At 39.3% G+C, this 15,878-nt stretch overlaps 1 protein-coding gene across 3 annotated transcripts in view; it reads left to right on the forward strand.

The window, feature by feature from the left end:
- JADE3 (jade family PHD finger 3) overlaps positions 1 to 15,878 on the forward strand; it is a 127,102-nt gene that overhangs the window by 86,967 nt on the left and 24,257 nt on the right. For all 3 annotated transcript variants that reach the window (XM_058535722.1, XM_058535724.1, XM_058535723.1), the window contains exons 5-8: positions 3,762 to 3,952; positions 7,495 to 7,706; positions 12,667 to 12,834; positions 15,111 to 15,227. In XM_058535722.1, coding sequence (XP_058391705.1) covers positions 3,762 to 3,952; positions 7,495 to 7,706; positions 12,667 to 12,834; positions 15,111 to 15,227 — 688 coding nt within the window. The remainder of the gene's footprint in view (positions 1 to 3,761; positions 3,953 to 7,494; positions 7,707 to 12,666; positions 12,835 to 15,110; positions 15,228 to 15,878) is intronic.

Raw genomic sequence — 15,878 nt, forward strand, 5'->3', positions numbered from 1 at the left:
CTCGCAATTCTCATAGCATTGCTTCCACCATATTCTATTGGTGGAAACAGTCACAAGACCTCCCCAATTCAAGAGGAGGGAAAATTAGACTTCACCACTTGATGGAGGTGTGGCAAGTCACATTGTAGAAGAGCATGTGGGATTTTGAAAATATCATCTGTCACAGAGGTTATAATTGTCCTTTGTTTGATAGATGAGGCATGGAGTCTTGTAGAGAAACAATCGGCCCAGAGTGGCAAGATTAACAAGGGGCATCTTGGGAAACTACTCCTAGAGATATTATTACAAGGGGCTCCTATTTAGTTTTTAAGACATTTACTTCAAGCCTTTAAAGAATCCATGATGTTATGGTATTTGTGCAATTTCTGTGCTGTTCACCAATTATTCTAATCCGCTCATTAGGAAATGAAGCATAGTCTCTACCTGCCAAATATTTAGATCAACTGAAGACACATGGTGGGCTCACTGCATAAGACACTGGAGGAGGCCATAGGTTGGTTAGAGTGGTTGCAGCTTCCTTTTATTGCCTCCTCAGTGTCACAGCAGTGTTCACATGGGCCAGAGGTAGCTGGCCTACCCTGAGGAGCAGGTGGATAGGCCTTCTTTCTCTGGGTGCTAAGCAGGTGCGGTTGTAGCTCCTTTCACCAAAGGTCAGTCATCCAGCAAGTTATTACAATATTCATTTACATTCAAGCATCCAAATTGAAAACTGTACTTACTACGTCATCCTAACAAAATTGCTCATACCTCTATGCTTACAACCTTTTGTTGATTTGGTCAGTGGTCTGTGATCATTCAAAGAGTGTCTCTGTACTTAGTATATAGTGGCCAGAGAAGAAAATCACCCTCCAGCTGTAGCAATGTTATAGGTACTTGAAGATGTTAAAGCTGCATTTTTTAAAATCTCAGAGTAATATTTTTTCACTAATTCTCATAGGCCTTTCCCTCTGTCATTATAAATACAAGAATTTCTCCTTGTGAATGTGTATTAACTTCGCCTTTTACCCACGTGTTTCCTTGCCTTTGGTATTACTGTTTGTCTGTAATTTTTTTTATTGTCATAGACTCAGTCCTTAGATTCAGACTTTAACTCAAGATACATATGAAAAGATGAATGAGATATCATCGTTATAAATTTTGCATTGAAGTATAATATACACATAGAAAAATAACCAAAGCATAACTGTATAACTCAGTGAATTTTCATGAATTAAATACACTCATTTAACTGCCACCCAGATCAAGAAATAAAACATTGCCAAAACCCAGAAGCCCTCCTTCTGCTTCTGCTCACTAACTGACCTCCCTCACCACAGGTGACAGTTTTGCCTGTTTTTGAACTTCATACTGAGACTGGATTGTTTTGTTCATCATTATGCTTGTGAGATTCATCCATGCTGTTGCATGTTGTAGTTCATTAAGTTTAACTTCTGTGTCATATTCCATTGTGTGAATATACCATATTTTATTTATCCATTCTGCTCTTGATAGATATTTGGGTTGCTTCCAGAAAAATGCTAATATGGCCATTTTTATTCATCTTTTGGTGTACATATGTGTACTTTTTTAAAGTATATTCCTGGGAGTGGGTTTGCTAAGTCATAGGGTAGGCTTATGTTCAACTATAATATCTGCTGCCAAATAGTTTGCCGAAGTGGTTATACCCATTCACACTCCCACCAGCAGTGTATGAGAGGTCTCTTTGCTCCACTTCCTTATGAACACTTAGTGTCGTCAATTTTTGGTCAGTCTTTTCAATTTTAGCCACTCTGGTAGGTAATAGGGATTATGATTTCAATTTGCATTTCTGTGATAACTAATGAGGTTGAGAAACTTGTAAAAGTTTTCTTGCCATCTGGATAGCCTTAGTTGTGAAGTGTCTATTCAAGTTTTTTGCCCAGTTTTTAATTGGGTTGTCTGTCTTTTTCTAGTTGATTAGTAAGAGTTTATTACATATTGTTGATAAACAGAAGTTTTTCAATCTCTTCCTTTACGGTTAATGGCTTTTGTATCTTATTTAAAATATCTTTGCCTATCCCAAGATCATAAAGATATTCCCCTTTGTTTTCTTCCAGAAGTTTAGTAAACATATTAAATTCAAGAACATTTATAGTCTACCTTGTTCCACATAGAATTTGAGGCAATTGAGATGAATAGTTAGCAAAATATTCTTCCATTTAGAAAAAGATGAATTTTGAAAAAGAATTAGATAGTCTATAATTAGCTCACAGGCCATGCACTAAAAAAGCACAGCATATTTAATCCCATAGTCTCTGGAGAATTCATATGCATGTCTTGTCCTTTTCAGTTGGGTTCATTTCAGTTGGAAACAGGCCTCTGACCATTTCTAAAATTTTAGCTTCAATTAATATTTTAGGGTTCTGCTTTTTTCCTCAAGTATTTGTTGGCTTTGGCTTTAAAAACTCCATATGGTGGAAAAATTAAAATGTGCAAACGTGTAGTTATTAACTTTATTCAACATACTCATTTGGAATCATAAGCTTTTGGAAGAATGCTTAAGAGGAAATGTTTATATTTATAAGGTGAACTATGACTCTATATATTTATATATATTCATATGAGTACATTTATGTTTATGAATCCTTCTACATATATAATAACTCTAGAGTAAAGAAACTGGCTCCAGAAGCCTTCCAGAGAAACAATTTTCATTATTTTATGATGACATACGTATCTATTTCTTTCTCTCTTTTTTTAGATGGCCCACCCTGTTGTTTAAAATTGCTAGGGAATAATAATTCAGATTTCCTCTTGGTTATATTTTCTGATACTTCATGCAGTATCTAAAATATTGTAGAATAACTCATTGGTACGAGAAACTTCTAATTCTTCCCTTGCTTGGTTTCCTTGCCTTAGGCTCTTAAGTGTCAGGAGGAGTGAGGGGATATATGGGTTTGCTTGAGCCTGCTGGAGAAGTTGATGGAAAAACAGAAATCTTTCATCCCATCGTGTTACCCTGGCTCAGATTTATGGTTGCTATTGTTTATGGTTGGGAAATGCCTTAAGTTTGTGTAAGTCCATGGCCTCTTGGCTTTAACTCATCTACATAAATAATGAAAATGATAAATATAACAACAATAACAATGACATTATTGAACATCTATTTTTTACTATGCACTATGCTAAGTAAGCACTTTATATATTTTATTTCATACACTCGTCATAATAGCCTTTTAAGTTTGACATTGTTTTATCATAATTTAGGATTATCGTCCTTACTTTTTAGCTAAGAAAACTGAACCTTATAGAAATTAATTGCCCAAGATCACCATGCAAGTGAGTGGCAGAAAAAACAAGCTTGTATGTGTCTATAGCCTGTACTTTTTACCACCATCCAGTATTGCCTCCATGGCAGAGCAGAAAATCATGAGTTTAGCTGAAATATATCTTTGGTATGGAATCTGCCTGTGCCTTCGCAGGTTTCCCGTTCTAAATAAACTCAGTGGCAATTGCCCCAAAAACACACAATGCCACAATATTTTATTAGAATGAATGGTAGTAGGAACCTGGGAACCACGAAGGTAAGTGAAGCATTTTGTTAGAAGTGTTCACAGCAGATGATAAAACTGAACTTGTAGAACCGTTTGCTTTCTAGAAAGGGATCTGCCATACCTGCCAGTTGGCAGAGCAGGGGATTTCCTCAGAGTGGAAAGGGAGAGCGTTTAACTCCACTGTATGGCCTAAGTGCCTGAAATCTGTCATTTGTTGATTGTTACCATATCTTTCTTTTGCCTTTCTAGGATTGTTGCCGAGAAGGTAAAGGAGGTTCTGTTTATCCGGCCCCGGAAGTACATCCACTGCTCCAGCCCAGAGACCGCAGAACCTGGCTACATCAACATCATGGAGCTGGCGGCATCTGTGTGTCGCTATGACCTAGACGACATGGACATCTTCTGGCTCCAGGAACTCAATGAAGACCTCGCAGAAATGGGTAAGTTGTTTTCTCAACAAGTAAGTTGTTCATTGACTTGATTCGACTCGTGATTTTTTTTTTTAAGTTGTCAGGACCATTTAACTTGCTTTCATCTTGTGGCTTCCTTTCTTTTCTGGCCTTTTCATCTATTTTTCTCTTTGATCTTATCTTAATGAGGCATTTCTTGAAATGCATAAATATATTGAAATAGAGTAATAACATTTAAATCTGACCTTTTCTTTCCTTGTTCATGGTAAATAGCACAGATCAGGGATGGCATATAGGTTTCACAAGGTTGTTTCCCAATTCTGAGTGTGAGTGTGGTCATGATTGGACTTCTGGTCGAGAAGGATTCTGGGACTGGTTCCTCACTCAGCCCTGAAAAGCACTCGGATCAGTGAGGAGGGCCAGGGGTAGCGGCACTTCTGCCATTTCCACCCGATGGAAAGAAACTCCAACATCAGCTTTAGGCAGCACCACTGCAGCTGATGGGTCGATGTGACCAGGATGCCTTAATTCAGGACTTGTAAGTTTGGTGCCCACAAGAATGGCAGGCCTAGGGCAAAACATCCCCAAAGTAGTTCTTAGCTATTTCCAGTGAGTTATAGAGTTGTCATGCAATTCTCAAAAAATAAAATAAAGTGAAGCAAAAGCAAGCAAACCAAAAACTTGGAAGTAAACATAAATATAATTTTAAAATAAATGTATGCCATGCAGTACCATACTGGCAATGCTGGGAAATCCTAGGCTGAAAGGAAACTCACTTTATACTTAACACCCAGGTCTTTTTGACCTGTCTTCAATCTGAAAAGTGTTTAGGTCTAAGTGGTCCTATGGAACAATGAGTGGCTTTTAAGTCTCCATATAAGATATGGTGAAGGATACATTCGATTTCATTTTTGTTTGAATCACATTTGTTCATTGTTAGTACAAGAAGGATCAGTGGTTTTCCTTTTCTTCTCTCCCTCCCTTTTTTTCTTTCTTTCTTTAGACGTTGGTATCTGAATGCATGTGAATAAAAAATTAAAATTGTATTAAATCCAGTTTGGCCTGATGGTGGTAGTTATTCTACTAGTAACCAATACTTAACTCTTTGCTTTTTAAAGATTTTTTTTTTATGTCTTCTCTTGCTGTGCCTTCTAAGCAGAGACGGAAGGGTCAATTTAGGGTGGGAACCATGAAGAGACGAGAATAAAAGACTGACAGAGAGGGAAAATCAGAGTATGAGGGTATGATCAAGTGGATTGATGGCTCAATGCGTAGTTATGTTTATGAACCATACAGCAGCCATATCCATTACAATGATCACAGTACTGCCTTCAATATGACACCACCTTATAACAAGATCCCTTTGGTATTTTGCAGTTAACTCCCTTTGGATGAGGTTTTTTGGGGTTTTTTTAATGAGGAAGATTAGCCCTGAGCTAACATCCGTTGCCAATCCTCCTCTTTTTGCTGAGGAAGATTGGCCCTGGGCTAACATCTGTGCCCATCTTCCTCTGCTTTATATGGGACGCCGCCACAGCATGGCTTGCCAAGCGGTGCGTCGGTGCGCGCCGGGGATCCGAACCTGCAAACCCCGGGCTGCCAAAGTGGAGTGTGTGCACTTAACTGCTATGCCACCGGGCCAGCCCCAGGATGACTTTTTTATAATAAACTTTTTTGTTTTGGAATAGTTTTAGATTTACAGGAAAGTTGCACATTTAATACAGTTAACCATATACTCCTCACGCAGTGTCCGTTTCCCCTGATGTTAACATCTCACTTTACTGTGATAGATTTGTCAAAGCTAAGAAACCAACACAGTACAATACTATTAACTAAATTCCAGGCTTTATTGGGATTTCACTAGTTTTTCCACTAATGACCTTTTTCTGTTCCAGGATGCCATCAAGGATACCACATTGCATTTAGGCTTGGACGAGTTTTAAAAGAGGATTATCTTATCTCAAGCATTCCTTTAGGGTGAATGATATTATAGTGAGGCTTCTAAGAGCTTAAGATAAACTTTTAAAAACAACATTAAATTCAGCATATTTTGGGCCGGCCCCGTGGCTTAGCGGTTAAGTGTGCGCACTCCGCTGCTGACGGCCTGGGTTCGGATCCCGGGCGCGCACCAACACACTGCTTCTCTGGCCATGCTGAGGCCGCGTCCCACATACAACAACTAGAAGGATGTGCAGCTATGACATACAACTATCTACTGGGGCTTGGGGGAAAAAATAAATAAATAAATAAATAAATAAAATTATTAAATTCAGCATATTTTTTGGTTCAGATTAAGGACTTTTAAAAATTGAGTTCTTACTACATACCAGGTACTAGACTAAGCCATGTACAAACATTACTTCATCTCAGCCTCACAAGAAATCAATGAGTTTGGTATTATTTTCCTTATTTTATAAATAAGGAAACTAAGCCCTAAAGAGGATGAATAACTTGTCAAAGTTTACATAACCAATATGAGGTCAAGTTGGATTTTGAATCCAGGTGCTCTTATAACCAGACACTATACTCCTTCACTCCAGAAAAAAAATGTGTAATTTGTCTTGGCTGGAAAAATGAAACATACTACCTGGATAGTTTTTGGTTTCATAAGTAGCTACAACATTAAAAATTCCATATATAGAATTCCAAAGTTCCTTAGGCTATCGTATATTACAAATGGAGGGGAATACTTGGGTAAATTTGTTTTGGATCGTTTTGAGAACTATTCCTGAGTTTACAAGCTGTTAGAATAATTATATACATATGCTCTCACAAAATTATTAGTCCCTCTAAGAAGAAAAATGTTTAGTTGTTACCAATATCCACCATGTGGATCTTTTAGTTAGGTTATTAAGTATGGAAGGCTAAGAAAAATTAAAAGTATAGAAGGAAAAGGAATCAAGAGGCAAAAAAGGTAATTTCAGAATTTGCAGTTAGACCTCTGTGAATGCTAATAGGTTTATTTTATATTATAGTTTGCCATTGGAAAATATTATTGGATTTTTTAAAAGTCAGGTTTGAAAAACAAAATATTTCATATGTATAATCACATACACAGTACCTAGAATTTTTTTTATGCTTTAATACCTTTTTATATGAAAATTTCTTTGTATAACCATTAGATGTGCTCATTGGAACTAATTTGCTAAGAATGGATTATTATTTATGTTTAAGTAGTTGTGTGATTCTTATTATTTTATTATGCTGTAAATTAAAGTGTTCAAAATTACAAAGCTCAGTGAAAGTTCTCTCTCAGTGGGAATAAGAAAACAGAGAGATTTAGGAGGCGACTGGCTAGGATTTAGACAGAAAATTGACAGGGTCAGTAATATATCTTACAAAGAATATGGTGAAATGTATTTCTCCTTTCATGTGTCAAGCACTAATATGTGATGATAGGTAAATATTAGAATAGCTCTAGTAAAATATCACTTGAAATCTGGTTGTTTTAGATCAGGGAAGAGATTGTTTTATCCTTTAGAATCCCCCTGCTCCTGCACTGGGCTCACAGTAGGTGATTTGGGAATAACAGCTGACTGACGGGTTGATTGATTGTTTGTATTTCTGTGCAGGTTGTGGGCCAGTTGATGAGAATCTTATGGAAAAGACAGTAGAAGTCCTGGAACGCCATTGCCATGAAAATATGAACCATGCTATTGAGACAGAGGAAGGGCTAGGCATAGAGTATGATGAAGATGTGATCTGTGATGTGTGCCGGTCTCCAGACAGTGAAGAAGGGAATGATATGGTGTTCTGTGATAAGTGTAACATCTGTGTGCATCAGGTTAGTGAGAGTGGAGACCGCCACCTCCCCACGGTCAGCCTTCTGAAGCTCAGTGATGATCTCCAGCACCCATATCTGGGTAGCAGCTTTCATTTAAGGGTGAAAATAAAGATTTGGCCTGGCTTGTTCTTCAGTAATTCCTTTGGAAACAATACTTCTTATGATTCCCAAGATGACTGATTTACTAACTTTACCCCAGGGGCTAACCCCAGGTCTTTATTGTGTTGCTTCGGTGCCCATGCCATTGAGATGCCCTGTTCAATACTTTTACAGTCCCCTGGGGAGTCGCCTTGCTGCCTGCCTGGGAGTCTCTCCTCTACCTTCAAATCCTTTTTACATCATCAGATCACTCCCATGGTCAGTAAGCTTGGTGAGTTTACACTTCCTACAGCAGGAAGTCTGGATTCCTTATCCTGGCACCCAGAGCCCTCCCCAGTCTCCCAAATATATAACTCCCAGGAAGCTAGATCACTACACTTTTAAAGATCATAGAATTTTAGGACTGTAGAAGACTGTCCCACTCCTCAGTTTTACAGATAATACCAGGAGAGGTGAAGTGACTTTACCCAAGCTCTTACAACTAGTTATTTGTCATTCTTTCCACAGTGCCTTTTTAATTAATAGTAATAATGATGATATCAGCATTCTTTTCAGCTCTTTCCTTTTCTTCCCCCGCAAGCACTATGCTCCAGCAAAATAAGGTTACTCAAGGGGGTGGTGATGAATATTCCTGACACTGTTCTGTCTTTATGTTTCAGCCACATCCCAATTTAAAATGCCTTCTCCCACCTCCAGCTATCAAAAATCTACGTATCGTCCAAGATCTAGTTCAAATTCTTTCTTGAACTCCCCTGCCCTAAGCGATTTTTCTCTCTTCTGAATATGTTGTGTTTCATTCATTTCGTTAATTTATCTAGCAAGTAGGTATGCAACACCATCCATGTGCCAGGACTGTGCTGTATGCTGAAGATACGGTCAGTGATGAAGAGGAAGACATGGTCTTTGCCCCGAGGGAGATCAGAGTCTGGTTTAGGGACTACAAGGAAACTGCCCACTTAGGATAGTATGCCAAATGTTTTTGTAGCTAGAAGTCCGTGCTGCTGTGGAAATGCACAGTAGGGATGGGAGTCAGGGGCAACTTCCAGGAGGTGGAATCCAAGCTGAATCTTAATGGCCGAAAGGAGATGCCAGATAAAACAATAGCGTGTGTTCAGGCAGAGAGGAGAACATGTCCAGATAGGGTAGTGAGAGTGTGCAAAGTATGTCAGAGGCAACTTTGAGAAGTTCAGAACTGCAGAGAGTGGTGGGGTGGAGTAAGGAAGGCGAGGAGAGAGAGAGTAGAGAGGGATATAAGGGACACGTGTGAAGGGCCTTCTCTGACAAACTAAGGAACTTCGGTTTTGTCCTGTCAACGCTGAAGGGTATAATTTGTATTTTAGAAAGATCATTCAGGCTACAAAATGACTAAAATGATTAGATAACACAGAAGATAGAGAGAAACCAGGGCTTAAGACTTTATTTTAATTTCCTGGGCCACCTAACCTAACCCTCTGAATTAGAAGATACTCAAAAATTATTCTGTGACCAATTGGATCTTTTTTGTCATTTTACTTGTGTCCTTGAAAAGAGTGAATTTATCTTCACTCTACCAGTTATTCGTATTTATATCACACCTTTAGTGAGAGAAAATCTTTACCATTTAAGTGTAAACTTAAGTATCTGACAGTACAGATCCACAGTCCCTTCTCTGCAATTCCAAAATTTTAAAGCTCTGAAAACCACAAGTTTTTGCTTAAGTTTGGCACCAAAACTGATTTGGGTGCAATACTAGAACTCACCCAATATGAGGCTATTTGTAGTCTTTATCCCATTTTGTGTAAATACTCATATATTTTGTTAGAAAAATATTAATGTATTTGATTATGTGGTCCCATTCGGGGGGTTAGGTAATATACCGGTATGTACTATATTACTTTCCTAAGATCTGAACAATTCTGAATTTCCTGATGTTTCTCACCCTAGGGTTTTCAGATAAATGGTTTTGGATCTGTAGTAGGCTTGAAGGGAAGAGTACAAAGGTCATCTGTACGTATTTTCTGTATTTGTCCTTCACAGTTGAGACAAAATATTAAGGAATTATTTTCAGATTTTTTGACTAACAAAATGAAATGTAGCATAATAATTCTCCTCAAAGGTATTTTTTTTTTTAAACATATCCAGTAATGACTATAAATGATGCCCTTTCCTCACGTAGAAAGAGGTGACAATTACACCTGACCAGGCCTTGCAGAATGTAAGCTGGTATGTATTAAAGCTGGATGTTGGTGCCCCATAAAGTTTCATATAAAAGAGATTCTTCTGAAGTGAGCATATTCACTTGAATTCCAAAGAGATACTTAGGTTAGAGCTCCCTCTGTTGACTGAAAAGTGACTTTAAATGATTTGGAAGATTGGTTTACTCCTTAACAGAATCGGGGACATGTATGATGTCTGTATTTATTAAACATATTTTTTTTCTTTACTGCCACCATATTGTGTCAAATGTTTGTTCCTCAGTGACTGTACTACACTTATGGTCAGTACTTTAGAAGAGAGGCTTACATCAGTAGACTTGAGATTTTAACAATGAACTTAAAATTTTTTCATTAAAAAATGTGACAATTGGGACCATTCCAAGTCCCTTTGTATGTTCCATTTTCTTCTTCTTAGCCCAGGTGTTGAGCACTCAAACTGAGGCCTAAATTAATTTGCCTGAGGGTACATGCTCATAGTTTTTATATCTGTCATATATATAATGTTTGGCACTGAGTCTATTAACCCCCTGAAATTATACGTAAAACGTATGTCCATGCATGTGTGCAGTTTTCTCAAGAGAATCCACAACCTTCATCATTTTATGGTCTAGAAAAAGTTGAGAACCACTGCTATGAAATACAAGCTTCTATGATCTTAGGACCAGGAATAAGTCTATACAAAGGCTCAGTAAATGATTTTCTGTCCAATAAAATGGCCGGGAGATAAAGGGTATTCCTAGAACCAGCCACTGATTTTTCTTCTGCTGGTCTGAAAGAGGCTCTGTTTTAGGGAGGAAGCTTGCTTTCATTTCCTAGCAAACTTTCTGGACCTCAGAGAAAGAAAAGCTTTGAAGGTTAGGAAGCTTATGAAATGATGCCCTGATGTTGTGAGAGCAGCTTGGTTGGAATCCAGCTTCAGTTCTTGAGCTAAATTAATTTTTTCTACCAAACCACATACTGGAGCTCAGCAAAGAGCATTCCAGATAAATTGATGATAAAGGACCTGTCCCCCGTGACCTTACAATCTCACTGGGGAGATGAAACAACAGCCAAAGTAGAGAAGGATACATGATGCTGACTACACATCTGGTGAGGGAAACCATGTTGAGTAGAGGGCGGGGGTCGGGAATTGGAGCAGGCACACGGGGATACAGGGATCTGAGAAGTGAGGTGAGGAACAGCAGGCTTTAGATCAGGGACCAGCAGATTTTTCTTTGAAGGGCCAGATAGTAAATATTTTAGACTTTGAGGGCCACATACAGCCTCTGTTACATATTCTTTTTTTAACATCCCTTTAAAAATATGAAAAACATTCTTAGCTTGTCGGCCCTACAAAACAGTTCTCAAGTAGTAGATTGCCAACCCCTGGTTTAGATGGGGGTGGGGGTGGGAGCAGAAGGAATTTCTAGAGGGTTTGTTGCCGTGCAATGGTATGAAACCTTTGCTTTAGTAAGAAGAATATGGCAGCGAAATAGAGGAAGGATTGAAGTTGTGAAGGGGGAGGAAGAGAAGTTACAAATAAATCAATCCAGGATGACATGATGAGGACTTGGATGGAGCAGTTGTGGTGGAGATGGAGAGGAAGGTCAGAGTCTAGGGGCCACTCTGTAGGGAGGACTAGCAAGCCCTAGGGACAGTAGATAATATGAGCCTAGGAATTTGGATCTGGAGGCTGGGAAGCATGATGGTGATATGGATAGAGAAAGTTCGGAAAGGGGGCCGGTTGGGGGGGGTAACATGATGGTAACTGTCGTAACTTGAATCTGAGCCATGGGTGAACCTCCTGGGGGAGGCACAGTTTTTGAAGCTGCCATGGTGAATCAGGCAGTGGTGGAGGGTATGTCAGGCCACATGGGGAGCCAGGTGGCCCCAGGTTTAGTCTCTAATGGTGAGAGTAGAGCAGTGAGGGGGGGAAGGATGTGCGAAATTGGAGGTAGTGAAAAGGAAGTCTAGGATGTTTTCTAAGCTAATCTTCCTCCTCCCCCCAGTAATTCATTTATTTATTTGTCCAACTTCATTCTGTAAAGGATTTGAAGCAGCTTCCAGAACTCATTATGGAGTATTGTAATTAGTCTAATATTCTATTCAACTCAGGATTCATTCACAAGACCCTTTTTCTTCAACCCAAGCAAGTAATTGCTATGATTTGCTGAGTGCTTTTATATGCACTGGGCACTGTTAGGCTCTTTAAACATTAGCTCATTTGCTCCTCAGAAGTTTTGTTCTGTTTATTTTCTAACTCTTTTTTCTTGATCACAACAGTGCATGACATGTAGAAGTTGTTCAATAAGTATATGACTGACTAATTATAATATGTAATCATTGAAGAAGCTTTAGAAAATGAAGGCAAAAAAGAAAAAAAATATGTAATCCCAAAACTCAGATAACATTTGGGCTAGCCTTTGCATATATTTCCTTCTAGTCTTATTCTATTGTCCTGAAAGTTAGTTCTCATAGACAGACATGCTGATCTCACAATAGATACTGGAAGTTACTTTTTTTTCCCAAGTGTTTTAAAATTACTAAATACTGTTTATGAGTTTGTTCAGCCTTATTTGCTTCTTTCTCCTAAAAGCGGAGGGTACTCTGTAACTGTGTACCAGAGCAGACATCAACCCTGGTTAGAAGATGCTAACCATCCTCCCTTCTCCTCCTCGTGCCTCCAGGCCTGCTACGGCATCCTCAAGGTCCCAGAAGGCAGCTGGCTGTGTCGCTCCTGTGTCCTGGGCATTCATCCGCAGTGTCTGTTATGTCCAAAGAAAGGTGGAGCCATGAAGACCACCAGGACAGGGACTAAATGGGCTCACGTCAGCTGTGCCCTGTGGATTCCAGAGGTAAGAATTCATCCAAACCTGTGAGGCCGTTTGCTCCAGGGCACCCCTTTTCCCACAGCATTCAGACTGACTCAGGCTTCGTGCCTGCCCATGTTTCTGAGGTGATAATGCTTCCACTTGAGCATCCTTCTTGGATGCAAGTGAGCATGTAAGCTCATGCTGATTAATTTATAGGTGGTACTACCAGTGGTATGGGATACATTTGTATGAGAGGAGAGGCATAAAAGACCCCAGGATATGAGCAGCAGATTTTTTAAGGTAAAATGTACTTTAAAATACCAAATCTTAAGTGTAGAGTTGCATGAATTTTTACACATGAATGTATCTGTAACCACAACCCAGACCAAGACATGGAACACCCCAGAATTGGACATAGAGCACCCCAGAAGGATCCCTCATAATCACTTTCCAGTCCCTATCTGGGTCTCTATTACCCAAGCTACTATTTTGATTTCTATCACTAAAGATTAGTTTTGTCTGTTTTTAAACTTCATATAAATGGAATCATACAGGATGCACTCTTCTGTCTGGCGGGCACTCTTATGTTGTAGTGTATATCAACATTCATGCCTTTCTATTGCTGAGTAGTATTCCATTGTATGGATATACCATGATTTGTTTGTCCATTCTCCTGGGATGGACATTTGAGTTATTTCCAGTTTTAGGCCATTACAAATAAAGTAAGCAAAGTTCTGTTCCCCACTATGGTGGTTGCCCTTTGATTTCGGAGGCTCTTTTCAGAGCTTGGACTCAACATTTGTGTAAGACCTTCTTTATTCAGAATTCCATCCCTCATTATTTAATATGGTCCTTCAGTTGCTGATACTTCCTGAGGGGCTACGTGCACACCAAGTTGATTTAAAAGGGCTTCCAGACATTACTTCTCCTTACTTCTTATGGCTGCTTTTTTTTTTTTTTTTTTTTAACCTGCTTGGACATCCCACTCACATCCTCTTTCCCAACCCCTATCCAAGCCAGCAAATTTGTTAGGTAATTTAACTGCAGGACATGGGAGACTGCAGAATTCAGTTCATGGGGGAGCTGATGATAGTGTATCAGTAATTCATTCTCCTTTAAAACTTTCCTGGCTTTATTCTTGTTAATGTCAGTTCGATCTAACAGTCGAGCTCACAGAGTTAAACTAAAAGGCCTAGATACATACTATGGTATCCTTATGGATATAGAAGTCAGTATTTTAAAAAATATTTGAGTGGTGGTTTCCTTTTCTTACTAAGAACATCCAGCTTATAGACATGTGAAATGAACTCAGGTTTCTGGCTTGAGAGTGACTGGTTTCCAGCAGCGAATCCCCCAGCTAATGGAGCAGACTCAGCGTATAAAAGTCTGGAACATGACTCAAGAAGAGTTCTTTAAAAGTAAAAGAAGCTTTCTCACCTATTGACAGTCTCTTATGATTTCTAGTACCTGGTTTCCAGTACCTTTTGGGCTGTTCAGGATCTCTCTGATCTTTCTACTTTTGGTTTCTCAGTGTGAGTGGAACTTAATACTAGCTTAACCATCCTTATTCAACAGTCCTTCACTTTTTAAAGTTGTCTCTCTCTTAGAAACTCATGTACATATTTAAGTTGCTTGACTCCTTATTTTCATGTGGAAAACATTTTTTCCATCATTTTTTAAAGCATGCCTTTCCTGTCAGCACTCTCTCCAAGAGTGATTTCACTTTGCTACTTTGGCTGAGAGAGTAGAATAAGCTGATGATAGTTATGTGATTTTAAAGACTTTGGTTTAAAAATGGTATCATCTTCATCCTTTCTACTTACATGCTGCAATCTCTTCATTACACACGTTGCTGCTACTTTCCAACAATATCATGCTTCTTTATAAACCGAGCTGAAAGGCTTGTCACTGCCTGTTTTTCATCCTTATTGATTAAATGAAAAAACAAGGCACGTGGCACCATCTCTAACATATGATAGGTGCTAGATTTTGTGGATTTTAATTCCTTTCCTTAGTAGCTCTCTTTGGTTCCTAAGTGAAGTGTAAATATCTTTGATTCTTTAAGGTAACCATGCCTAGTCTCCTCTCCTGCCCTCTCATCCTATAGATGAATCGTTTACATTACTAGAGATTATTGACAGTCTGAGCAGTGGCTAGAGACAGGTTTTATTTATTCTTTGTTCCATAGTAACCTTAAGAGACATGGCTCACCTCGTTGTTTTGATATTCTGAGCTTCATGTAACATCATTTATGGTTTGTGAAAGGTACTTCTGGAATGCCTTGGTGGTTCTGCCTTATGGTGATGTTTTATTTGTAGGTCAGCATTGCTTGTCCTGAGAGGATGGAACCAATCACAAAGGTCTCCCACATCCCACCCAGTCGGTGGGCCTTAGTCTGCAACCTGTGCAAGTTGAAGACAGGGGCTTGTATTCAGGTAAGTCCCCATGAGAAGTAGTGGGGTGGGCTAACACCAAATTGGCCAGACTTACCCTCCCAGTGAGAGCATCCTGTTAACTGAAAGGAGGCCTTACTCAGGAGGCCTCCCACTTACTCCTAGGGCTGTGCCACTGTACAGACCATTTCTGGAACCCTTTTTTTGGACATTGCCTCTGGATCCTTCAGCTTATTCTTTTCAGTATCCATAGTGGTAGTTATTTTCCGTCTTTTGCTGTCAGATCTGATGTAGTAGGTGAGTTCTAAGGTTAGGTGATACCATCCTGGGTGGAAACAAGCCATAACTCTAAAACAACCAGGCCCATGTTCTTGTGTGTCCATCCGCAGTTAGTGGCTCACCCACTGACTGTGGATGGTCTCAGATTCCAGGGTGATTTGACAGTTGACTCCGTTGCTGAACTAAGTGCAGCTCATTTTGATAGGGAAAGATGCATCTGAATGGATAAATTCTGGCGGATAGGTTTGAAAGTCATTCTCATAGGCACATTTGTGGCATATGGTAGTCCAAGTAAAGTGTTGTGAGACATCTGTGGCATAAGAATTCAACTGCTTGAAGTAGAGTTAGTAGCTGGTGCACCCAACAGCAGCAGTTGGGGGGCTGGTGGATGGGACTGGGAAAGGCCAGTTACCT

The sequence above is a fragment of the Diceros bicornis genome, chromosome X, assembly GCF_020826845.1.
Source record: "Diceros bicornis minor isolate mBicDic1 chromosome X, mDicBic1.mat.cur, whole genome shotgun sequence".
NCBI classification, from domain to species: domain Eukaryota; kingdom Metazoa; phylum Chordata; class Mammalia; order Perissodactyla; family Rhinocerotidae; genus Diceros; species Diceros bicornis.